The sequence below is a fragment of the Aethalodelphis obliquidens genome, unplaced genomic scaffold (assembly GCF_003676395.1).
Source record: "Aethalodelphis obliquidens isolate GAN/ISIS:26980383/991018 unplaced genomic scaffold, ASM367639v1 scaffold3, whole genome shotgun sequence".
Classification (NCBI taxonomy): Eukaryota; Metazoa; Chordata; class Mammalia; order Artiodactyla; family Delphinidae; genus Aethalodelphis; species Aethalodelphis obliquidens.
This window is the reverse complement of record NW_020837947.1, coordinates 86,846,872-86,874,398: the sequence shown is the minus strand read 5'-3', so window position 1 is coordinate 86,874,398 and position 27,527 is coordinate 86,846,872. Positions and strand designations below refer to the sequence as shown.

The 27,527-nt window shown below is 35.7% G+C and overlaps 1 protein-coding gene across 1 annotated transcript in view; it reads right to left on the bottom strand.

Annotated features, from left to right (window-relative positions):
- The window catches only part of EYS (EGF-like photoreceptor maintenance factor), a 1,677,823-nt gene that overhangs the window by 892,527 nt on the left and 757,769 nt on the right, over positions 1-27,527 (bottom strand). The window contains exons 21-22 of the mRNA XM_027093793.1: positions 23,166-23,290; positions 9,002-9,126 (exon numbers count right to left, since the gene is read on the bottom strand). Of these exons, the coding sequence (XP_026949594.1) occupies positions 9,002-9,126; positions 23,166-23,290 (250 nt within the window). The remainder of the gene's footprint in view (positions 1-9,001; positions 9,127-23,165; positions 23,291-27,527) is intronic.

The following is a 27,527-nucleotide window of genomic DNA, read 5'->3' as shown; positions in this document are numbered from 1 at the left end:
ATCCCTTTGTGCTTCCAACAGCGGGGGAAGAATAGCTGTTCTGAAGTACTTCCAGGGCATTCTGTTCGCCTTAACAAGGCCTGACTCCAAAGGAAACTTTTGCCAGAATTGTTAATCAATATTCCCATCTCCAGACTCTTGAAGCTTTCTTGTCACACCTAAGAAGGGGAGGTTGAGAAGCACATGTAAAGCTCACAGCCCAGAGTTGAGGCACAGGCTCCCAAAGGGACTGAGACCCTACTCTCCCACTTCACCCACATCAATAGGGCTCCCTTACAGTAACAGGGACTACAATGGAAATAACTGCACAGATCAGATTTATTTAAGAAGAAGTCTCTAAGGAAGCCCAGTGATTACAGAGGAGAGAAAACAAGGAAATCAGCAGATTTTAGCCTCTGGCACCCATAGCCAGAGAAAACAGTAAACATGGCCTGACTCCTAGTTAGACAAAAATAAAGTCTCTTACTAAACACCTCTTTATCTCAGTTATTTTTATCCAGCACTCCATGTGTGGTTATAACTATAAAACTACAAGGCATGCTAAAAGACAACACAGTTTGAAGAGACAAAGAAAGTACCAAAATCAGACTCAGATATGGCAGAGACTTTGTAATGTTCAGACTAGGAACTTAACACTATTATGATTAATATGATAAGAACTCCAAAAAAAAAAAAAAAAACCCTCAACAATGATAATGAAATTCAAAACATATGTATTATATTTTGTTCTCTCAAAGATGCTACAATTATCCCTGCTCTTCAAGAGCTTGAAATCTGTCAGTGTGGACAGATATATAAGGAAACAAGCAAATATTATACTAGAATGTGATAACTGATGCAAGATTTAGTCTCTTCCCATCTATTCTGACTTACCCCTTCTGTGAGTTGTCAATTCTTCCCTATGCCCACTGCTTCCATGTTCACCTAAGCTCTATATGAGCACTTAATCCTTACTCCTAATGGATTCAATTTACCTATCCTCCAATCCTACTAACTACGTTATTCCTTAAGCCTCTCTGAAATTCTATATTATTCTGTGAATGACATTCTTTAAGATACCAATGAAGTTTGACTTTTTGCCATGATTATGAGTCTTATTTATTTATGTCCCATTTACTCTCAGGATTAGTTGGAGAAGGAAGAAAAAAATCTAAAAAGCAATTGTACAATAGTCTTACACATTTGCCATAACTGTTTCTAAAACAGTTTTGTCAAAGGTGTGGCCAAGATGGCAGAGAAGGAAGAACTTGAACTCCTCCCACAGACACCTCAAAATTACAAATACAGAGAAACTAACCATGGAAACTATATGAAGACTAGCAGAAAAGGTTTTCCACAATTAAAAATATAAAGAAGGAGCCAAAAGGAGAAAAGTAGGAGGGGTGGAGATGCAGTATGGTCAAGACCCAGACCCACCTGGTCAGTGACCCACACACAGGAGGAATATCACAACTGTAGAGGTTTGCCCCAAAAAGCAAGAGATAAAACCACATATTGGGTTCCCCCGCCCAGACATCCTGCACTTGGGGTATGAGCCCCTAGAGAGTCTGGCTTTGAAAACCAGCAGGTCTTGCATATGGGAGACCCAGAGGGCTGAGGGAGCAGAGATTTTCCTCTTCAAGTGTATGCACAAAATCTCACACACTCTGAGTCCCAGCATGGAGACTATAGTTTGAGAAGCCTGAGTTAGACCCACTTACTGATCTTGTAGAGTCTCCCAGAGAGGCCGGAGGCAAACTGAGACACCCACAGGAGATGGAGGTGCTGTTAGCAGCCATTTTTGAAAGTCATTCTATCATGTGAACACAAGCTCTAGCAGGCAACATTTTGGAATCCTCCCACTACGCTGTGTCAAGGGCATACCTCCCCACCAGTGGACCAGCACCAGCCCTGTGTCCCTGTGACCCTTTGGTCCACACAGCCAGCCATGCAGGGGCATGGCCCCACCAATGAGTGACCTGCACCAGCCACGTGTCAAGCCCTCCCCCCACCAGTTCAGATAGCCAGCTAGATGAGGACACAGCCCCACCCAAAAAAGGGCTAGCACCAGACCTGCAGCCCTGGATCCACACAGCCAGCTGTGTAGAGACCTGGCCCTATCCTCCAGTGGCCTGCAAACATGAAATGAGGCAGAGTCTCACAGCCAACTGGGTTGGAATCTAGCCCCATCTATCAACAAGCCCCAAGTTCTTGGCCCACCACAATAGAAGGGGATACACAGCCCACACAGGGGGCAGCCTTAGAGCATGTGACTCTAGCAACCAGAGGAAAGCATGCTGTTGGGCCTCATAGGATGACTCCGACATAAGATCATTTCTCCAAGATTGGTAAACATAACCAAAATACCTAATACATAGAAATAAACACAAAGAATTAGGTAAAATAAGGAGAGAGAGAAATATGTTCCAAAAAAATAAATAACACAAAACCTCATAAAAAGAACTAAATGAAGTAGAATAAACAATCTGCCCAGTAAAGGGTTCAAGGTTATGATAATCAAGATGCCCAATGAACTTGGGAGAAGAAAAGATGAACACAGTGAGAAGTTCAACAAAGAGTAGAAAATATATAGAAGAACCAAACACAGCTGGAAAATAAAATAAAACCTACACTAGGAGGAAACAAGAGTAGATAAGAAAAACAGATCAGTCATTGAAAGACAGAGTAGTGAAAATCACCCAAACTGAACAGAAAAAAAGAAAAAATAATTAAAATAAATGAGGATAGTTTAAGAGACCTATGGGACACCACCAGGCATGCTAACAATTACATTATAGAAGTCCCAGAAAAAAAAAAAATAGAGAGAGAAATAGGGGCAGAGAACTTATTTGAACAAATAATAGCTGAAAACTTCCCTCACCTGGGAAAGGAAGCAAACATTCAGGTCCAAGAAGCACAGAGAGTCCCAAACAAGATAACTCCAAAGAGGTTCATACCAAGACATGTTCTAATTAAAATTACATAAATGAAAGGTAATGAAAGAATCTTAAAAGTAGCAAAAGAAAGGCAACTAGTTTCATACAAACTCCCATGAGACTATAAGTTGATTTCTCAGCAGAAACTTTCTAGGCCATAAGGAAGAGAAATTATATTGTTAAAGTGATTAAAGGCTACAACTTCCAACCAACTCTACCCAACAAGGGTATCATTCAGCTTTGAAGGAAAGATAAAGAGTTTTACAGACAAGCAAAACCTAAAAGAGTTGAGCACCACTAAACTGGCTCTACAAGAAATGTGAAACAGACTTCTCTAAGTGAAAAAGAAAAGGCGATGACTGTAAATATGAAAATTACAAAATGAAAAATCTCACAGGTAAATGCAAATATACAATAACAATAGTAGAGCAACACTTATAAAGCTACTAGGAAAGTTAAAAGACAAAAGCAATGAAGCAATCTATATCCTCAATAAGTAGTTAAGAAATACACAAAACAAGAAGGATGTAAAATATGATATTAAAAATATTAAATGTGAGGGGAGGGACTAAAGATGCAGGGTGTTAAAACATGTTGGAAAATAAGAGATCATCAATTAAAAATTATTATTTATGTTGTAATATATAAAAATCATGGTAACCAGAATCCAAAAATCTATAATAGATATACACATAAAGAAGAGAAAGGTACCAAACATGACATTAAAGATAGTCATCAAATCATAAGGGAAGAGAGCAAAGGAAGAAAGGGAAATAAAAGAAAAAGAACAAAATGGCAATAAGTACATACTTTTTAATAATTATTTTAAATATAAATGAATTAAATGCTCCAATCAAATACAGAATGGCTGATTGGATACAATACCAAGACCCATATATATGCTGCCTGCAAGAGATTCACTTCTGATCTAAAGACACACACAGACTGAAAGTGAGGGGATGGGAAAAGGTATTCCCCATAAATGGAAATCAAAAGAAAACTGAGGTAACAACATTTATATCAGACAAAATAGATTTTAAAACAAAGACTGTAAGATGAGAAAAAGAATGACATTACATAATAATAAAATAGAAGATATAACAATTGTAAATCTATGTGCACTCAAAGCAGGAGCACCTAAATACATAAAGCAAATATTAATAAATATAAAGAAATGAATTAACAGTTACACAATAATAGTAGGGGACTTTAACACCCCATTTACATAAATTGACATATCATCCAGCCAGAAAATCAGTAGGAAAACATTGGCCTCAAATGATACATCAGATCAAATAGACTTAATAGCTATCTATAGAATAGTTCAACCAAAAGCAGCAGACTATACATATTCAAGTGCACATGGGATATTTTCTAGGATAGATCACATGCTAAGCCACAAAACAAGTCTCAGAAAACTTAAAAAGTTTAAAATCATACCAAGCATCTTTTCTGAACACAATACCACGAGAATAGAATTACCTATAAGAAAAAAAAAAAAAACTGCAAAAACCACAAACACTTGGAGTTTAAAACCAATGGATCACTGAAGAAATCAAAGAGGAAATAAAAAAAAAATACCTGTAGAAATGAAATGAAAACAAAAACACAGGATCCAAAATCTATGGGACAGAGCAAAAGGAGTTCTAAGAGGGGAGTTCATAGCAATACAAGCCTACATCAGGAAACAAGAAAAATAAAGAAAACAACATAATCTTACACATAAAGGGACTAAAAAAAGAAAAACAAAGAAACCCAAAGTTAGCAGAAGGAAAGAAATGATTAAGATCAGAACAGAAATAAATGAATCTAAAAAAAGAGCAGAAAAGATCATTGAAACTAAGAGCTGCTTCTTTGAAAAAATAAATGAAATTGATAACCTTTTATCCAGGCTTATCAATAAAAATAGAGGGCTTAAATAAGTGAAATTAGAGAGGAGAAGTTACAACCAACACCACATGAGAGGTTGTTACAAACAATTATATGCCTATAAAATGGACAACCTAGAAGAAAAAGGCAAATGCCTAAAAGAGTATAATCCCCCAAGACTGAATTAGGAAGAAATAGAAAGTACAAACAGACTGATTCTTAGTAATGAAATTGAGTCAGAAATTTAAACAAAACAGAACAAAAAACTCCCAAAAAACAAGTCTACCAAACATTCAGAGAAGAGTTAATGCCTATCTTTCTCAAACTACACAAACAAACTGAAGAGGAAAGAACTCTTCCAAACTCATTCTGTGAGGCCAGCATCACCCTGATACCAAAACCAGACAAAGAAAGAAATAAATAAAATTATAGGCCAATATCACTAAAGAATGCAGATGTAAAAGTCTTCAAGAAAATATTAGCAAAATGAATTTAACAATACATTAAAATGATCCTACAGTACAATCAAGTGGATTTATCCCAGGGATGCAAGAATGGTTTAATATCCACAAATCAATCAATGTGATATATCACATTAACTAATAGAAGAATAAAAATTATACAATGATCAGAATAGATACTGAAAAAGATTCCAATGAAATTCAACATCCATTTATGACAAAAAATCCACAACAAACTGTATAGAGGGAACAAATCTCAACATAATAAAGCCCACATATAAGAAATACCCAGCCAACATCATACTTAATGTTGAAAAGCTGAAAGCATTGCCTCTAAGATCAGGAGCACAACAAGGATGCCCACTCTCACCATTTTTATTCAACAGTGTTGGAAACCCTAAGTACAGCAATCAGACAAGAAAAGGAAATAAGTGTAGATTGGAGAGGAAGAAGTAAAATTGTCACTGTTTGCAGATGACATGATACATATATAGCAAATCCTAAAGACACAATCAAAAGACTATTAGAACTAGTAAATAAATTCAGCAAATTGCAGGATACAAAATTTATATACAGAAATCTCTTTTATTTCTATACACTGATAACGAACTATCAGAAAGAGAAATGATGAAAACAATCCCTTTAAAATTGAATAAAGAATAAGTTACCTCTGTATAAATCTAACCAACAAGGTAAAAGTCTTGTGCTCCAATAACTATGACACTGATGAAAGAAACTGAAGAAAGCACAAATACACATAAAGTTTAACAGTGTTCATGGATTGGAAGAATTAATATTGCTAAAATGTTCATACTACTCAAGGCAATCTACAGATTCAATGCAATCCCTATCAAAATACCAATGGCATTTTTCACAGAACTAGAACAAATAATTCTAAAAATTCGTGTGGAAACACAAAAGATCCCAAATAGCTAAAGCAATATTGAGAAAGAAGAATGAAGCTGGAAATATCAAGTGCTGTGATTTTAAACTATACAACAAAGCTACTGTAATCAAAACAGCATGGTACTGGCACAGAAACAGACATATAGCTCAATGAAACAGGAGAGCCCAGAAATAAACCCACACACTCATGGTTAATTAATCTAAGACAAGGGAGGCAAGAATATACAATGGAGAAAAAACAACCTCTTCAATAAATGGTGGTGGAAAAACTGAACAGCTACACAAAAATATCAAACTGGACCACTTTTTCACACCATATACAGAAATAAACTCAAAATAGATTTAAGACTTAAGCATAAAATCTGAAACTATAAAACTCTTAGTTAGAAAACATAGGCAGTACACCCTTTGACATAGGTCTTAGTAATATTTTTTTGGATCTGTCTTCTCAAGCCAGGAAAACAAAAGCAAAAATAAACAAATGAGACTACATCAAACTAAAAAGCTCTTGCACAGTGAAGGAAACTACCAAAGTAAAAAAGGCAGCCTACTAAATGAGAGACAATATTTGCAAATCTTATATTTGATTTTCTTATATTTGAGCAAAACATTTTTTTTTGAAATTCCAATTAATAATTTACATCCTATTTTCAAGGGTATATCTTTAAGTCATATTTAATTTAAAATGTCTATATACTGCTATAACATTGACAGGTACAACATAAATTGTAAATTCTTTTTCACTAAATTGTTTCCTCTATCTTTATCCGTTCATTTTAGAACATATCAAACGCATTAACAAAAATAGAATCCCCCTTATATTTTTATAGGATTTACCCACACAGTATATCTTACGATTGTAAGTTTTTAGTTTTATTTTAGCTTTCAATACTTGAGACAGTGGCTATAAGAATATCCATTTCAAATTTATTTGTTAATTGCCATAGTAAAATATAGGTTTATTATATCTGTAACAGTTCCCTCCAATTAGTAGACTTCTGGTTTTATAAAACTATATGTTTTTCAGGATATTTTTTACATTGTCAACATATACCTCAAAGGAATTTTAAAGATATTTGGTAGTAAATTCTTCTTGTTCAACAAAAAAATCTATAAAATGATCATTTCTTTTCTAGTTATTTAGATTTCTATATACCAGTTGCATTAGCAGAAGAATTTACTTAAATAAAGGATAGAGTTCATTCTTCTTCTCTTTCTACTGACTCCTTGAGGAAGCTATTATTGATGTAATCTGAGGTGATACAAAAATAATTTCTTGGCACTGAATACCTCCCACACTCTGTTGTCAGAGTGCCTGAAATTCTTCCTCAAAGATCATCCTCCTGTGGCCACTAAGGGAAAATTCTTTCCCCAAGGCAAAGCCTGGACTAGAGGATTCTCAGAGAAAGGAAAACAATGATTCTGTTTTAGTTTACCCATGTCCCTCTCAGACAGATTGGACTTATACCCAGGCTTTCTCAAATTCTTGTGTTCCAGTGATAGGTATCAACCATTTTTCTGTTCAATTCCTTAACCACTTCCGGAGACTCCTGCTTCTGATCCTCCAGCTCTGAGGAGTCCTCTGCCCCATTCATACCTGGGCATCCTTCTTCAGCACTGGCCAGGCCTCGCATTTCCTTGACATGTGATTCCTTAATACTGCACCTGACTGGATACCCTCTCTAATTATTTAGCCTTAATCTTGGTTAAGACTGGTCCATCTATTAATCAAATTTATAAATATATATGTTTTATTTTAAAATTTCATTTTATTTTATTTTTTATCTTTTGGCAGTGGTGGGTCTTCATTGCTGCATGCGGGCTTCCTCTAGTTGCAGCGAGTGGGGACTACTCTTCGTTGCAGTGTGTGGGCTACTCGTTCTGGTGGCTTCTCTTGTTGCAGAGCATGGGCTCTAGGCATGGAGGCTTCAGTAGTTGTAGCATGCGGGCTCAGTAGTTATGGCTTGCGGGCTCTAGAGCGCAAGCTCAGTAATTGTGGCGCATGGGCTTAGTTGCTCCACAGCATGTGGGATCTTCCCGGACCAGGGCTCGAACCCTTGTCCCCTCCCTTGGCAGGCAGATTCTTAACCACTGCACCATGAGGGAAATAAAAACAATTTATTTTTAAATTTTATATTGGAGTATAGTTGATTTATTATGTTGTGGTAGTTTCAGGTGTATGGCAAAGTGATTTAGTTATACATATATATATACATTTTATAAATATACATTTAGAATTCCTGGCAACACAGTCTTGACAATTGCTGTTCCCTTACTATCGATATATTCATATGCTGTGGCCAGCTTTAATAAAGGATTGTGGTCAAAAGCTGTCTTTTAATAGAGATATTTCTACCAGGTAAGTCTATTCTAGTGCTAATGGAGTCACCTGTTCAAATTTGCCAAAGAAGGAGATTCATCCTCCCCAGACACACAATATTCTGAGCTCAGCCCTGTAGCAGTGCTATGTCCTTGAGCAAAATGGAGGTTCTGCCAATACCCTGATGGTATTAAGTAATTCCTCTCTGGCGTTAAAAAGAAAAATGTTTTGCTCAAATATAAGAATTCCTTGCCCTTTAATGTTTTAATGCATTTGGTCACTTGCACCTTTGTATAGATCAGTCTCTCAGAATGCTTTTCTCCTGATAGGAAGGGCTGAGGGTGCATGTGATGGATGGAAGAAGGAAGGGGAATGGTGAGAAAAGCACAGTAAGTGCAGCCAGAGAAGGAGAGAGGTACTGAGAGGAACGTCTCCAACCTCCGTTTGTCACCATGCAACATTCCAGTATTTCCTCTCGTTCAAAGACGATGAAAAAATATATCACAACAAAACCCATCAGTAAGTTTTACCACAAGTCCAGGTGTGCATAAACATGGCAAGCCTTCGTCAGGTTCACTTCCTCTGCACATTCCATGAACATGTAAGTTGGAAAGGCACTCATAAAGTTCTTTCTCACAGGGATGTCCTGAACTTCCTGTTAAACACAATAACAAAGCAGAGATTCAACTGTTAATAATAATAATAGTTGTAAGAATAGCTTATATATATACACACATATATATATAGTTTCAATTCAATTCTTAATAATAGTAAGGAGAATAGCTTAATAATAATTCAATTCTTAATAATAATAATAGTAAGGAGACTAGCATATATACATGTATATAGTTTATATACACTCCTACTCTATGTTAAAATAGTGCCAGGTATTTAATATAAATTTTTTCAATTCTCTTTATAATCATTCTATCAAGTAGCTATTATTATTATCTCTATTTCTTAACTGGAAAAATTAAATTAAGAGAAGACAAATAATTTGCCCTAAAATCATACAGTGTGTAGAAATGGAAGCAGGTATATGTAAAATAAAGTTTCAGATTGTACCTTTGGTGCCATTCTACATTCCACATCTAAATTTCTTTACATATTTCCTTTGGAATAGATACGTAGAAGACAACGGAATAAACACACCCCATAATTCCATTTAAAGTGAATCTTAAATTCAAAGGAAAGCAATTACTACAGATTCCTCAATGTGAAATGTTTTCTTGTAATACTCATAGTGTTTTACAGTTAGTATTTCTTAAGCTGTAGTTCTAAAGAATACAAATCTTATGTCTTTGTTCAGCTGACTATTGGCTGTAAGAATTCTCCTTAAACATGAGATCTAATTTTCCACACTAAAACACAGCATGTTTGTCTTCTGTTTGATATTTTCCAGAATTTTAACATTAAACCAGCACCAACATTGCTAAGTTACACACACAATATCCGAGCTGTGGTTTACTGGGTGCATATTAGAAGCAGTGTGAAACCATTGATTCTTTCTTATGGGGCAACTATTTATAATAAATCAGTATGTTTAAGAACATGTTAAGCTGAATATACTATTCCACATAGGGATGAAAGGTCTACAGAAACAGCTGTCGCTACTCTTTGACGACCTAAGTGAACTTTAAAGCAACTTTTTAAACTTTATTTGTCTATGTATTATCCCACAGCATTTAATCTGAACTCTGGCTAGTGGGAAATTCAGTCTTATTCTTGTTCCTACTTAGCAATATATTCTCACCATTCTCCCTGATAAATTGTATGAGAACAATTAAATAAGTATTCTGAGGTGTTTAGAAGTGATTTCTGTGCAATACCACATTATAAGAAGAAAAATAAAAAGGCAAGTTTAAGAGATTTGGAGGACCCAGATCAAAGTTAGAATTAGCTGCCCAAAGACCAGTCCATGACTCTCGACTTTGTAATGTTCTGTCATGTAGTGAACATCCTGTGGGCATCTCTGTTCATCAGGCTATAAGAGGTGATTCAGGAAAAATATTTTTGGAGGGCTTATAAAAACCACCACAACCAGTCATTCACATGGTTGAATCTTACAAACATATTGTTTTGCATAACAGCAAATTCTGTAAAAACACTTACATTCTGATAACTGTCCCTATAAAAGTCAAATACACACAAACTTAATAACATCACTTAGAGATACCTACACATATAATAAAATGCTAAGGAACACTAAAGGGATGTTGAATATAAAATTCAGAATTGTTTCTGCAAGGCGGGAGATACTAATGTGTTCAGAGAGGGATATCGAGAAGGCTAAACTCATTGCTAATGTTATTTCTTGAAGCAGATGGAAGGTACACAACGTTTATTATATTATCTTATACAATAAATATACATTATACATTGCTTGTATATTCTTTTGATTGAATAAAACAGTCCACAATATATTTTAAACAATTAAGAATAATAATGTAGCTTTCTTCTTCCTTCTAGTACTTTCTTCTTCCTTCTAGTACTTCCTTCTAGTACTTCCTTCTAGTACTTTCTTCTTCTTTCTAGTTTACAAACTCTAAACCATAAGATAGGAACAGGGAAAGAAAAAGAGTTCACCAGACCAGTAAAAAGACAAGGAAATTTTTATTCAAGAGTATTACAATAAAAGAAAAAGACTATTGAATTAAGGGAGAGCTATGGAACACAACTGCACTGAACCAAATGTAGGTGGAAGGGTTTTCAAGTGTTGGGATGAACGAGTGGAAAAATGCTGGTGGATATTGGGCTGGGGGTGTTGGTCAGTGTGCTCAGGCCATTTGTGTGGCTAATGGTCACTCATTGACATTAGACACACCCCTCTCTGGAGGGGAGAGAGGGGCACTGCCTCCTTCTATGGTTCCATCAAAGTGCTGACTTTCAGGTCCTTGAGAAAGACATTCCTGGGTTGTAAAATTGGCAAAGCTTGCAAGAAAGTTCCAACCTCAATGGGATGGAGAAGAATTTACAATTACGAGTTTTCTAAAGTGAATGCTGTAAAGAAAGAGAGAGTGTGCCATGGAGTCATGAAGAAGTCTGTCTAAAGTTTAGTTAAGCTGAGGGGAACAGTAAGGATGTCTTGGTCAAAATCAAGAAAATAGGATAGAATAAAAGTTAGTAGGGGTTCAGCTCAGGAAACAGAAATCACTCTAGGTTTCTAAGCAAAAGGGGCCTTAATAACAGAATAAGACACTCCAAATTTATTAGAAGGAAGAGCTGTATGGGTCACTTCTAGAACCACAGATCTGACTCTCTGGGAGATGACACCTCAGTCGTAAGCAGGAAAGTAAGAAGCATAAAAGCCACCATTGAATGACTGAGTTCAAGATCCCCTTGCACTAGTTGAGGGAAGCTGGGTACCCAAGAGCTGCCACCACTTCCTCCCCAGCTATCTCTCCCTGAAGCTGGTGACTCAACACAAAATTGCAGTCTTTCTGCCAGTCCTGCTTTTTAATACACAGTCAGTGATTCAATAGTGAAATCTGCTGCATAAAACCCCACATGTCCATGACCTTCTCCACCAGATGAAACTGCTAAGACACCCAGAAAAGACCTTCACCATATCCTCCAGATTTCAGGTATGTTTATATTGGTGGAACTCAATTTATATTTACAATTTCAATTTCAAGGGAGTTTAGATATTGTAGTTTTTAACATCCTTGCCTCTGCAGTACAGAAACCACAATAAACAGGAATGGGTGCTGAGTGTCAATCATACCTACTGTGGGCAAAGAATGTCATCTGCCGTAACAGTAAACAAAGTGTTACAGCCATTAAGCCAGCAGCCACTGTGGCCACCACCAACTGTGCACCTTGAGGGAATTCAGAATGGAGAAAACAGGATACAGGATTACTCTCTAGCAAACTAGATAGTTAAGGTGCATGTCAAAGAATGATTTCAATGAGCCCAGACTCTGGTGTCTTCCCATACATAGAAAAGTGCTAAATCCATTAACCTGAGATGTCTGTTTTTTCTTTAATTAACAGTAATCTTTTGATGTTCTGATACATCGTTTTCGTTGCAGAAACTCTTGTATATCCTGGCTCCTTCCTTTCCTCTTGGGAGCCGTCCCTCAGAGAGATCTGAGAGGCTGCCTCCCGGGCTTAAGTCCTCAGCAAGTCCACCGAATAAAACATGATACTCAATTCTTAGGCTGTGCGTTTTTTTTCAGTCAACACTATCAAAAATAAATAAGATAAATGTCCTTGTACTGGTGTGGGCCAGAAAATGGAAACAGAATAAGGGACTATAAAACAGGCAAATTAAACTCCAGTAGGTAAGATTGAAAAAAGAAAAACTCACAGAGATGAAGAAAACATCTTTGCGTCCCATATAGATTTGCTGTCCATTTGTAATAAGGTAACCAGATGCTAAAAGAATACTGTTTGGTGATTAAAATCAGTAAACCAAAAGTTTTCATTAGCAATTCAGAAAAAGTGATCAAATCATTGTGGTGTTAAACTCATAGTACTACTCTAATATCTGACATATGATAAAAATAAATAAATGCTTATAGAATGAATGTTGTCAAATAATGCACATGTAAAACAAAGATGATTTTAGATGTCAAATTATAATAAAAATAACAAATTAGACTAATTTTTAAGGTGATGAACAAAACAAATCTTTAAATACATCAATATACATGACTAGAAACACTGACCAGTTTTAACACTACCATTCTCTGCTATAAAATAGCAGTTGTAATAATTTGAGCTTATTAATGAAAATAAAAGTCACTATTTCAAAGATTTATATATTTTACTTTCATTTCATTTTTCCTTTCAGCACCAAGTGATTTTCATCCAATCTGGGGAAAATAAAATTAAACCTAAACTGAAAATAATTCTGCCTTACTAGTTAATATAATATGTAGTAATTGGATAACATAAATGAAGTCTCTCCCCTTTTCTTAGTCTAATTTTAGAATATGTAAAATTGATTTTTACATCTATATCTTCATGAAAATATAATAGTATATACTCTCATATTAGAGATTATTTCACTTTTCATGGTTCTTAGTTAAAAGGAAAAATCGTTCTATATCTCTTGCTCTAAATACAAAAGCCTATCCCTGACTTAATAATTGTGAGCATGGGTGGCAGATAGCATATGTATTTGTTTCTCAGTTTTCTTGCCCCAAGGACAATGCAGCATTTCTGCTTCAAAATGAATAATGCTATTTTAAGGGCAAAATATGTGTCTGCAGTTTATATTATTACCTATACAAACACGACTGCACCCCTCCTGAGTATAAAAAGTGTCTGGAGGCTTCCCTGGTGGCGCAGTGGTTGAGAGTCCGCCTGCTGATGCAGGGGACACGGGTTCGTGCCCCAGTCCGGGAAGATCCCACATGCTGCGGAACGGCTGGGCCTGTGAGCCATGGCCGCTGAGCCTGCGTGTCCAGAGCCTGTGCTCCGCAACGGGAGAGGCCACAACAGTGAGAGGCCCGTGTACGGCAAAAAAAAGAAGAAAAAAAAAAAAAAAAGAAAAAAGTGTCTGAGCACAGTGACTGCCCCAGGGATTGAGAACAATTCCGGGAGAAGCATTCACATTTGCAATACAGAGATTTTCCAACTGTCAGCTTGCTCATAATGGTAAACTTACTGAGTGGTAAACACTTTTATGTAACACTGTAAATGGGAGTACTTAGGCCAAAACATAAGTGCATTTTATTTTGTAAAATAATCTGAATATTTGTATTGATACTTCAATGGAAAAGAGCTCACTGGTCATTGGATTTACTGCCTACGCAGAGGATGAGCTCTGTGATCAATACTGTCTTGTACTGGACAAAGACCTCGTGCAGAGAGGGTGGGTGAGGTCTGGGATCCAACCTGTGCTCCACACGTCAGACACTGCCCCTTCTTAGCCTGGAGGGAAGGGTATCTGCCTAGGGAGAGGGAGAGGGCCCCATGCTAACTATGGCCCTTCATGGATCAGAATCACAAATGGACTGTACTTTTCCAAGATATGCTGAGTACAACTGCTCAGATGGGGTTTCCTGGAACAAAACTAAAGAACAGAGTCTTCTAACCTACTTATACCCAGTTTAAATTTCAGTTGTGTTTTGCAGATTCGTGTGGCGAAGAAACCAACATTTAATTTTTCAAACTTTTTTCTGTTCAGAAAGTTGCAGGAGTCAAGCAGTTGTTTGACTACAGTGAAGGGGGAAGGGATAAAAAAAACAAAAATCACAAACCTTGAGGTGCAGTTGGAGGAGGCACCCAAGATGACAACCATGGAGGAAGAGCTGTTACATGAAGACAAGAAAATTCTGAAAATTGGCCACATGATGTGAACTTAAGGAAGATTTCCACAACTGATGAGAGTAAAAAATGGCAATAATTTATGGTACTTAACTAACTTAAGGATAGAAGTAAATACCTTCTAGGATTTAGGTAGGATAGAAGGTAGGTTTCCATCCAGAAGTATGTAAGGTAAGGCTAATGGCCTGATTTAGACCAGAGCATAAGAAAGAATTATCAACATGATTTAAAGCTGGTTTCCTCTATGGTTGAGAGAGATGAGGGGACCAGTATAAACCAAATAAGTCAGCATTTGTGTCTTTCTGTGCCATTTCGGAGAAGGCAAATTGCTATTAACTACTCAGAAAAGTGTTAAGTTCTCAGTTTTTGCTTATGGAAGCTTTATAGGAGCTAATCAGAGAGATCTGGAGGTTCCCCCTTCCTGAGAAATCTCACAGTGCTTAGAATTGCTAACATCCAGATTAAGCGATTAAGCTGCCACACACTGATGGACCTTATTGGTGAAGGTCTTTTTTTTTTTTTTTCTTTTTTTGGAGAGCTGTCCATTTGATTTTTTTTTTAATTTTCATAAGAACATTTAACATGATATGTATCCTTTTAAAAGAAATTTAAGTATGCAATACAGTACTATTAACTATAGGTACACTGTTGTAGAGTAAGTTCTGGAACTTACTCATCCTACATAATTGAAACTTTATGGGGAGTTGCTATTCAGTGCAGGCCCTTTTTGGGGAACATAAGAAATGAGGGTACAGCACCAGGCCAGACTTCCTGGCTGTGAATTTCAGTTTTGCCACTAATATGATATGGGGGATTACCCAAAGACTCTGGGACTATGTTTCCTCATGGGAAAAATGAGATGAAAAAAATACCTTCTTCACAAGGTCATTATGAACACTGAATAAGTGAGTACATGTAAAATAGCAGGATATCTACGTACTAATATTGTTATTGTTATTATAATTAGTATTATCTAAACAAATATGTGCTCAAGGCCTCCCACATTTGGCCTTCAACATCTAACATTCAGAATATGACAGAAAGAAGAGCTCAACAACAGGGAGACTTTTCAAGGATAAAATGATGAAGAAAAAAATCAGACTCCTATCAAAATGAATTCATGTTGGGGGTGAGGAAAGGACTGACTACACAGTGGTGGCATGAGAACATTGTGAGGGCAGTGGCCACATGACTGGCTGTGGTGATACTTCACAATTTTACACATTTATAAAAACTATAGAACTGCCTGTCAGAGAGTGAATTTCAAGATACAAATTAGGAAACATACTGAAAAAAAGAAAAACAAACAATAGCTAACTGTGCTATTAAAGACAATGAGGAAAGAAGAAAAAAATGAAGAAAGATTGAAGGGTGACCTGCAAGCATGAGATTATTCCTTAAATAACTTCAGAAGTAGGAAGTGCTGGTGTGGTTAAGAGGCCTGGCTGGAGAGAGCCCTTGGGAGGGGACAGAGGTCTGAGAGGGTATCAGCAGCACTTTCTAATAATTCGTCTGTTTGTTTTGTTGCTTACAAGGTATGTGCTCTTGTGACTTGGCTGTGAAGAATCTAAACAGAAATAGAGACACAGATGTAGAGAACAAATGTAAGGAGACCAAGGGGGGAAAGGGGTGGGGGGGTGGTGGTAGGATGAATTGTGAGATTGGGATTGACATGTATACACTAATATGTATAAAATGGATAACTAATAAGAAAAAATATTAGTTATAAATTATTTATAAAAAATATAAATATTTATTGGTTATAAAAATAAATTAAATAAAATTCAAATATTAAAAATAAAAATAATAAATTTTTTTAAAAAAGGATGGCGTGTGGCCATAAGGATTTTGCTTAGTGCAGGTTTATAGCAAGTATTCAGTGAAGGACAGCTACTGGTATTGTTATTTAATCAAACTGCTTATACCAACTGTGATAACTCATTCCATTTTGAGAAATTTTAAAATAAATCTGCTTTATATGTGGGGAAAAAAAAGCCCAGAATCTAAGTCTTGCACCAAAAGTACCAGCAAGTTCTGAGTTATCACCCAACAATGCGGATGAGTATTTTTGAGGCCTTTCGTTTCCACAGTGGACCGGATGGGCAACATTCAGAACGGGACTTTGTTTGATGCTGCAGCTGCTTCAGAAGGGCCCCAGGCCTCAAGTAAATCTGAAACAAGTGGAATCTTCACCTGGAGCATCAATACTAATCTATCAACATAATAAATGGAACTAGCAATTATAAGATATGTATTGATACGGTAAAAATGACTTTAATACTTGTTTTGTTTCTTAACTGTTTTCATAGGATTATATGCATTGCTTAAGGTGGCTATCTAACGTTTTTAAATGATCAGACCTTGACAAAAATATATATATATTTTTAATTCTCCAACCTTATTTTCTGGCACTCCTTACATCCAACTTTATTTTTTTTTTAATCTTATTTTACTGATTTATTTTTATATACAGCAGTTTTCTTATTAGTTACCTATTTTACACATATTAGTGTATATACGTCAATCCCAATTGATCCCACCACCACCCGCCACCCCCGCTTTCCCACTTTTGTGTCAATATGTTTGTTCTCTACATCTGTGTCTCTATTTCTGCCTTGCAAACCAGTTCATTTCTACAATTTTTCTAGATTCCACATATATGCGTTAATATATGATATTTGTTTTTCTTTTTCTGACTTACTTCATTCTGTCATTCATGTCTATAGTCATTTTCACTCTGTATGACAGTCTCTAAGTCCATCCATGTCTCTACAGATGACCCAGTTTTGTTCCTTTTTATGGCTGAGTAATATTTCATTGTATACATGCACCACATTGTCTGTATCCATTCATCTGTTGATGGGCACTTAGGTTGCTTCCATGACCTGGCTATTGTAAATAGTGCTGCAATGGACATTAGGGTGCATGTGTATTTTTGAATTATGGTTTTCTCTGGGTATATGCCCAGTAGTGGGATTGCTGGGTCATATGGTAATTCTATTTTTAGTTTCTTAAGGAACATCCATACTGTTCTCCATAGTGGCTGTATCAATTTACATTCACGCTAACAGTGCCAGAGGGTTCCCTTTTCTCCATACCCTCTACAGCATTTGTTGTTTGTAGATTTTCTGATATGCCCATTCTAATAAATGTGGGATGATATCTCATTGTAATTTTGATTTGCATCTCTCTAATGATTAGTGATGTTGAGCATCTTTTCACGTGTTTGTTGGCAATCTGTATATCTTCTTTGCAGAAATGTCTATTTAGGTCTTCTGCCCACTTTTGGATTGGGTTATTTATTTTTTTGATATTGAGCTGCATGGGCTGCTTGTATATTTTGGAGATTAATTCTTTGTCAGTTGCTTCTTTTGCAAATATTTTCTCCCATTCTGAGGGTTGTCTTTTCATCTTGTTTATGGTTTCCTTTGCTGTGCAAAAGCTTTTAAGTTTCACTAGATCTTTGTGTTTATTTTTGTTTTTATTTTCATTACTCTAGGAGGTGGGTCAAAGATCTTGCTGTGATTTATGTCAGAGTGTTCTGCCTATGTTTTCCTCTAAGAGTTTTATAGTGTCCTGTCTTACATTTAGGTCTTTAATATATTTTGAGTTTATGTTTGTGAGTGGTGTTAGGGAGTGTTCTAATTTCATTATTTTCCATGTAGTTTTCCAGTTTTCCCAGCACCACTTATTGAAGAGGCTGTCTTTTCTCCATTGTATATCCTTGCCTCCTTTGTCATAGATTAGTTGGCCATAGGTGCATGGGTTTATCTCTGGGTTTTCTATCCTGTTCCATTGATCTATATTTGTGCCAGTACCATATTGTCTTGATTACTGTAGCTTTGTAGTATAGTCTTAAATCAGGGAGCCTGATTCCTCCAGCTCTGTTTTTTTTTTCCCTCAGGATTGCCTTGGCTATTTGGGGTCTTTTGTGTCTGCATACAAATTTTAAGATTTTTTGTTCTAGTTCTGTAAAAAATATCATGGGTAATTTGATAGAGATTGCATTGAATATGTAGATTGCTTTGGGTAGTATAGTCATTTTCACAATATTGATTTTTCCAATCCAAGAACATGGTATATGCCTCCATCTTTTAGTTTCACCTTTGATTTCTTTCATCAGTGTCTTGTAGTTTTCTGCATTCAGGTCTTTTGTTTCCTTAGGTACGTTTATTCCTAGGTATTTTATTCTTTTCATTGCAATGGTGAATGGGATTGTTTCCTTAATTTATTTTTCTGATCTTTTGTTGTTAGTGTATAGGAATGCAAAAGATTTCTGTGCATTAATTTTGTATCCTGCAACTTTACCAAGTCATTGATTAGCTCTAGTAGTCTTCTGATGGCATCTTTAGGATTATACATGTATAGTATCATTTCATCCATGATAGTGACAGGTTTACTTCTTTTCCAATTTGTATTCATTTTATTTCTCTTTCTTCTCTGATTGCTGTGGCTAAAACTTCCAAAACTATGTTGAATAATAGTGGTGAGAATGGACATCTTGTTATGTTCCTTATCTTACAGCAAATGCTTTCAGATTTTCACCTTTGAGAATGATGTTTGCTGTGGGTTTGTCATATATGGCCTTTATTATGTTGAGGTAGGTTTCCTCTATGCCCACTTTCTGGAGAGTTTTTTATCATAAATGGGTTTTGAATTTTGTTAAAAGCTTTTTGTGCATCTACTGAGAGGATCACAGTGTTTTTAGTCTTCAATTTATTAATATGGTGTATCACGTTAAGTGGTTTGCATATATTGAAGAATCCTTGCATCCCTTTTATAAATCCCACTTGATCATCGTGTATGATCCTTTTAATGTGCTGTTGGATTCTGTTTGCTAGTATTTTGTTGAGGATTTTTGCATTATATTCATCAGTGATATTGGTCTGTAATTTTCTTTTTTTGTACTATCTTTGGTATCAGGGTGATGGTGGTCTTGTAGAATGAGTTTGGGAGTGTCCCTTTCTCTGCAAGTTTTCGGAAGTGTTTGAGAAGGATGGGTGTTAGCTCTTCTCTAAATGTTTGATAGAATTCACCTGTGAAGCCATCTGGTCATGGACTTTTGTTTGTTGGAAGATTTTTAATCACAGTTTCAATTTCATTGCTTGTGATTGGTCTGTTCATGTTTTTTATTTCTTCTTGGTTTAATCTTGGAAGGTTATACCTTTCTAAGAATCTGTCCATTTCTTCCAGGCTGTCCATTTTATTGGCATAGAGCTGCTGTAGTAGTCTCTTATGATGCTTTGTGTTTCTGTGGTGTCCAATGTAACTTCACCTTTTTCATTTCTAATTTTATTGATTTGAGTACTCTCCCTCTTTTTCTTGATGATTCTGGCTAAAGGTTTGTCAATTTTGTTTATCTTCTCAAAGAACCAGCTTTTAGTTCTATTGATCTTTGCTATTGTTTTCTTTGTTTCTATTTCATTTATTTCTGCTCTGATCTTTATGATTTCTTTCATTCTACTAACTTTGGAGTTTGTTTGTTCTTCTTTTTCTAGTTCCTTTAGGTGTAAGATTAAATTGTTTGAGGTTTTTCTTGTTTCTTCAGGTAGGATTGTATTGCTATAAACTTCCCTCTTACAACATCTTTTGCTGCATCCCATAGGTTTTGGATTGTCATGTTTTCATTGTCATTTGTCTCTAGGTATATTTTAATTTCCTCTTTGATTTTGTCAGAGATCCCTTGGTTATTTAGTGAAGTATTGTTTAGCCTCCATGTATTTGTGCTTTTTACGTTTGTTCCTTGTAATTTATTTCTAATCTCATAGCGTTGTGGTCAGAAAAGATGCTTGATAGGATTTCAATTTTCTTAAATTTACCAAGGCTTGATTTGTGACCCAAGATGTGATCTATCCTGGATCATGTTCCATGTGCCCTTGAGAAGAAAGTGTAATCTGCTGTTTTCAGATGGAATGTCCATAAATATCAACTACATCTATCTGGTCTATTGTGTTATTTACAGCTTTTGTTTCCTTATTAACTTTCTGTCTGGATGATATGTCCATTTGTGTTAGTGAGGTGTTAAAATCCCCTATTATTATTGTGTTACTGTTGATTTCCTCTTTTATAGCTGTTAGCATTTGCCTTATGTGTAGAAGTGCTCCTATGTTGGGTGAATAGATATTTATAATTGTTATATCTTCTTCTTGGATTGATCCCTTGACCATTATGTAGTGTCCTTCCTTGTTTCTTGTAACACTCTTTATTTTAAATCTATTTTATCTGATATGAGTATTGCAAGTCCAGGTTTCTTTTGATTTCCATTTGCATGGACTATCTTTTTCTATCCCCTCACTTTCAGTCTGTATGTGTCCCTTGGTCTGAAGTGGGTCTCTTGTTGACAGCATATATATAGGTCTTGTTTTTGTATCCATTGAGCGAGCCTGTTTGTTTTGGTTGGAGAATTTAATCCATTCACATTCATGGCAATTATCAATATGTTTGTTCCTATTACCATTTTCTTAATTGTTTTGTGTTTGTTTTTGTAGGTTCTTTCCTTTTCTTATGTTTCCTACTTAGAGAAGTTCCTTTAGCCATTCTTGTAGAGCTGGTTTGGTGATGCTGAATTATCTTAGCTTTTGCTTCTCTGTAAAGCTTTTTATTTCCCCATCAAATCTGAATGAAATCCTTGTTGTGTAGAGTAATCATGGTTGTAGTTTCTTCCCTTACATCACTTTAAATATATGGTGTCATTCCCTTCTGGCTTCTAGAGTTTCTGCTGAGAAATCAGCTGTTAACCTTATGGGAGTTCCCTTGTATTTTATTTGTCACTTTTCCCTTGTTGCTTTTCATAATTTGTCTTTAATTTTTGTCAATTTGATTACTCTGTGGCTTGGCATGTTTCTCCTTGGGTTTATCCTTTATGGGACTCTCTGCACTCCCTGGACATGGCTGGTTATTTCCTTTCCTTGTTAGGGAAGTTTTCTACTATAATCACTTCATATATTTTCTCAGGTCCTTTATCTCTCTCTTCTCCTTCTGGGACCCTTATTATGTGAATGTTGTTGCATTTAATGTTGTCCCAGAGGTCTCTTAGGCTGTCTTCATTTATTTTCATTCTTTTTTCTTTAATCTGTTCTGTAACATTGAATTCCACTATTCTGTCTTCCAGGTCACTTTTCTTTTCTCCTGCCTCAGTTATTCTGCTATTGATCCCTTCTAGTTTATTTTTCACTTCAGTTATTGTATTGTTCATCTTTGTTTGTTTGTTCTTTAATTCTTCTAGGTCTTTGTTAAACATTTCTTACACCTTCTTGATCTTTGTCTCCATTCTTTTTCTGAGGTGCTGGATCATCTTCACTATCATTTTTTGAATTATTTTTCTAGAAGGTTGCCTATCTCTACTTCATTTAGTTGGTTTTCTGGGCTTTTATCTTGTTCCTTCATCTGGTACATAGCCCTCTGCCTTTTCATCTTGTCTATCTTTCTGTGAATGTGATTTTCATTCCACAGTCTGCAGGATTGTAGTTCTTCTGGCTTTTGCTGTCTGAGAAAGATATTTTTTTGGGGAAAAGCAAAAGCTTTTAAATGGTATTTATTTCTTCTATCAGAGCATTGTAAGCTTTATTCTACTTCTTTTATCTGTAAGAATTATTGGTTGTTATTTCCTCTGGGGGTTCAAATAACCAGGAGCCCAGACTCTAGGGTATCCACAAGCTATCTTAAGTCTTCTCTGGGGTTTGTGAATAGTGAGAATTCTTTTTTAGTGACCAAAAATATTCCCCATATATTCTTGTAAGATTATTATTGCTCAAGGAAATTCACGTATTCAAAATCATTTTGGGGTGGATGAAACTAAATTTTGAAGGTAAGATGAGTGATAGAAGTCACAGGTAAAAAGCAACAAATTTGAAAGTTTAGAAAACTAGAGGAAAGAGAGGGAAGAAGATTCCTGGACACAACTTGTTTATATCAGTATACAGTTAAAGATAATATGAGCAAAGGCAGAAATGGCCCAAAAGATGTGTTGTTAATAAAAAAGTTCCCCTTGAATAAAATCAGTTCACCCAACCAGTCCATCTCTATACTGATGATCATTGGCAGTAATAATAATGTAAATATTAATGAGCCAGTTTTTACAAAGGACTTGTGTACCAGGCATAATGGATATAGATAAAGATCAGGAATTTGAAGCTTACATAAATTTTGAAAATACCTGTAGTGAGATACCATGATCTAAGCACCAGGATTTCTTGCTGATAGCCTAAAGGATTGATTACTAGTATCACAGAACAACAATTTCATATTTTTTAAGTGTGATCAACGCCTAGAAGCTGGTTGATAGTCAACAACATTATTAGTGAGTTGATTGTCAAAATTGTATTGTACAAACACACACATATACAATACACATATATAAATACATATATTTTGTAAATAAATGTGACATTTGCATGATCATTACTTTTTCATAATTACCTTGTTGACATTTGCAAATATATCCATTGATGTGATCCTCACAGTTCACACCATTTAGACATGGTGATGAAGAACTTTCATTTATGTTAATTTCACAAAATTTCCCAGAAAATCCAGGGAGACATCTAAGAAAGAAAAGTGAAAAATACATATCTCTATATAATACACATGAGTCCATATTGTACAGTTAATATTTGCCAAATTAAGAATAAAATTAAGGACATGAGGTAGTCATTTATTTATTATTAAGGACATGAAGTAGTCATTTATTATAAAATTAAGGACATGAAGTAGTCATGTATTATCAACTACTATTTATTAGTAGTTGATTTATAGGAGATAATTTAATGGATATCTATTAGTATTTTCAGTGAAATTAAGGCCAATTGATCTAAAAGCAACCATAGCCACAAAGAAAAAGGGAAAATAAAATGACTCAGGCATCATAGGGCTAAATCACTGTAGACTTTACTCTTTCCATTCTATTTTAAACATAGGTAGCTTGGTATATACATATGTGTGCATGAATGAATGTATGTATGTATTATAAAATACCTATGCCTGTACTATAGAAAATATTGACTAAGGTTGATTACAGGATAGTCAGTAAACTTTTAAAATAAGGGTAAGCACTGTGTGTGCTGGGGCTCAGTTCCACCCTTCTCTATTTTCTTCTCTCACTGAGTGTATGTTGTACTTAGTGATTCACTGCTAAATGATGGTCAAAGCGTGCCTTCTCTTCCTTCTCTCTTTACTTTTCTTGGGCTAGCCAGCTGCTCTGTAGTAAGGATACTCAGACAACACTGTGGAGATGGTTACATGGAGAACTGAAGCCTCTGAGCAACAGCTGCATGAGGGAACTTGGAAGAGGATATTTTAGCCCCAGTAAAGTCTTCATACGACTGTAACCCAACTGACATCTTGGTTACAACCTAATAAGAGGTCCTGAGACAGAACCACCCAGATGAGCCACTCCTAAACTCCTGAGCCACAGAATAATAAGTAATTAATAAACAAGTGCTGCTGTTTCAAGCCATTGGATTTGGGGAGTAGTTTGTTACACAGGAACAGATAACTATGAGGACCTTCTGAAGATCTAGGAAGAAGGTACATCAGAAGTTTTCCCTGGAATCTTTGAGAGATGGAGCAGCTGTATATTGCCTCTTGTCTACTTTGGTCAAGGTTGCCCTCAGTGCATTAGCCTATCCACATGTCTGGGCTGATTTGTGGGTATTTATCCTCCATGTGTCCCCAATAAGATCCCTCAGCTTCCGAAAAAGTCCAAGACATAAAAGCAGAGACAGCTGAGGTGGGATCTAGTGGTGTGGCTAGGGACTGTCCAACACAGCTGTTACCGGATGCTAAGCAACAAAAGCACCTGCTGTATTTGCTACATGTGGAGCCCAACCTACTGTGTATGTTAAATAAGTTTTCAAAATAAATGGAGGAAGGAATTTAATGCACTTCAACTACACTGAGGTCTTATGTTAAGAGAAATTTTTTCTTCTATTTTCTACTTTTAGGAATAATTCATTTAACATAAAAAAGTAGACTGTTATTTGGGGGATTATTTTTAAGAGATAATAAGCAAATAATCAGAACCAACTTGGGCAATGAAACTTATCTAAATCTATTATAAATTTTATCACTATGCCTATATTACCCTATTGTGATTAGAACTATTTTCTCAAAGCAAATACTCATTATTAAGAAAGCTTGCATATTTACAGTATACTGTGATATCCCAGTTAGCAAACATTATATAATTAAGGCTAGCTAAATGTCCTACTTATGTGCTAGGCACTTTGGAAGGTCATTTGCATCCACTTGTCAACCCTCAGAACACAATCCAAGATTGACAATATTTTTAGGCTACCAGTAATTGGAACCCTCACTCTGGCCTGAGTTTAAATTAAAAATAATTCACTTGGCAGGCACAATTTTAGTAGATTCCGTAGTAAACATAGTGTTCCCATGGCAAGAGTCAGTCTAAATCCTGACCCACAAATGAACCCAGTTATGAAAGAAGATTCTGACTAAATCTCTTTAAAGTTTTGTTTCACTTAAAGATCCAAAATTTCTAGTGCTAGAATGGCTTAAGCAAAGTATTCAAGAGGTAGTGAGTTGTATTCTGCAGGCCCCATCCAATGTTAAAGAGCACACAACTTCAGGAGGCAACCTACCTGGTATTTCAAAAGCTCTATTGACAACAAGTAAATTAAGTTGAGCCATCATTATTTTTTTAATACTTGCAAAGCATCAAGTCTTTTGCCATAGTGTTTGCCATATAATGCTATTAACTATTCTCTTCTTCTTCCACTCATTGGATGGCATTCTATTGATTGCAGAAATCCATGAACATTCTAACCCATCTCCTAAACACTTGACCATAACTTTCATTTTGTCAAAATTTTTTCCCCCTTATATGGGAAATTTCCAAGTTTCTTAACTCATTCATTATAAAGCATAATTTCCAGATTTCTGACTATCATGACTACACATCTCTGGAAGAACAGTTTCTTCCAATAAGCAGATTTCCCCTCCTATCCTCCATTCCAATATTACATTTAAAAGATGTTTTATTCTTTGTGGACATTTGTCTACATATGTGGACACACAGTATGTATGCTGTTAGAGAAATTAAGGCTCTTTTCACAGGGAAATCAGTTTTACACTACTTCTTTTTGGGGAACGAACAGTAATTATGTTTGAGGAGGCAACATGCTAGAGCTGTTTAGCATCCTAAGTTTTTACATTTCAAATGTGTTTTATTTCAATAACCGTTTACACATAAGCCATTTGGTATATATGTGTATTTTTTTTGTGTGTGTATGTATGAATATATATGAAATGGAGGCTCAGGAGGTTATACAGCGTAAAACAAAACCAAGATTAAAGGGGACCAGGATTTCACATTAAATGGTGAAAAAAATGGATTTTTAAACAGTAAAACATATACATTTCTAAAGTTTATCTGAGGTTTCACAAAAGCACATTTAAAATTATGAGTTTTGTGGTTTCCAACATGCCCCCAACCTCAACATACACCATATTATTTTATTGCATCATTTATTTCTCCTTTGACTAATGATATTTTAATGAAATTATTTTAAGCCTTCCTCAGATTTCCAATTGTCTCTCTTAATCTTTAATATATAAATTATTATCTTTTAAATGGCCTCTGTTTTTTATTTTCTTATTGACTTTCTCTTCTTCCATTTTAACCAGTCTAACTCTGTCCAATCTCCATGGGCATAGAGTGTGATTGAAGCAATTCCCCAGCAGAACTTTGGTTAGTTTCACAGGATCCTGTATCTTTAGCAAGATTTTAAATTTTACTCTTAGGTTGATTTCCCTTGTATTTACATTGTATTTTCTGCAAGTTATCAGGGGACAGATTCCTGATATCTCAGTATAGTATTTATTTAAGAGCCATATTTGAGTTAGGGTTAATTTTAAAAGTGACATTTTTTTATTTCAACACAATCCTAGAGCAGCAAGGTTTGGAAAAATATCACTAAATAACAAATACTCAGGGGAAAAAAGATCCCTTGTACTTAACAGTATATCACATATTTTGAAAATTATTGTACTTCTCTAATTTCCGTCTTTTTATGCATATGACTGTACCAAAATGAAAAGTCTGAATCATGGCAATTTTTTCCATCTTGCCACAAGGCATAACAGAGAAATGGAAGTGTACAAAGTATACTTCTTTCTAAATAATTGCTATTTATGCTATTTCTGGACTTTAGTTCAAAGATAATATTTGAATGTAATATATTCTAGCTCAGTGTGGAATCAGAAATTTCTGAAAGTATTTTAATTGTGTGTAACTAATATAGCTAATATAGCCAATATGGTGAGGAATTCTCCAACATAAGACATAAATGCTTCCATAATTCTCCATGAAATAATGTAAAGGAATTAAAAACCTAACCTGCCACTCATCAACCTACATCAGCTCATAATGAATAAATCACTGCATAAATTGAACTTTAAGAAATGCCTTTGGGATTGTTTATATCCAGGTAATTTATTTCTCTCAAGAGCATCTATGGCTTCTATTAGGCTTATTAAAATACTGAGGGCTTCCCTGGTGGTGCAGTGGTTGAGAGTCCGCCTGCCGATGCAGGGGACACAAGTTCTTGCCCCGGTCTGGGAAGATCCCCCATGCCGCGGAGCGGCTAGGCCTGTGAGCCATGGCCACTGAGTCTGCACATCTGGAGCCTGTGCTCCGCAACGGGAGAGGCCACAACAGTGAGAGGCCCACGTACCGCCAAAAAAAAAAAAAAAAATTACTGATTATTCTGACCTCTACCTATTTACCAAACTGTACATTTACTTAGGATCATTCTCTCT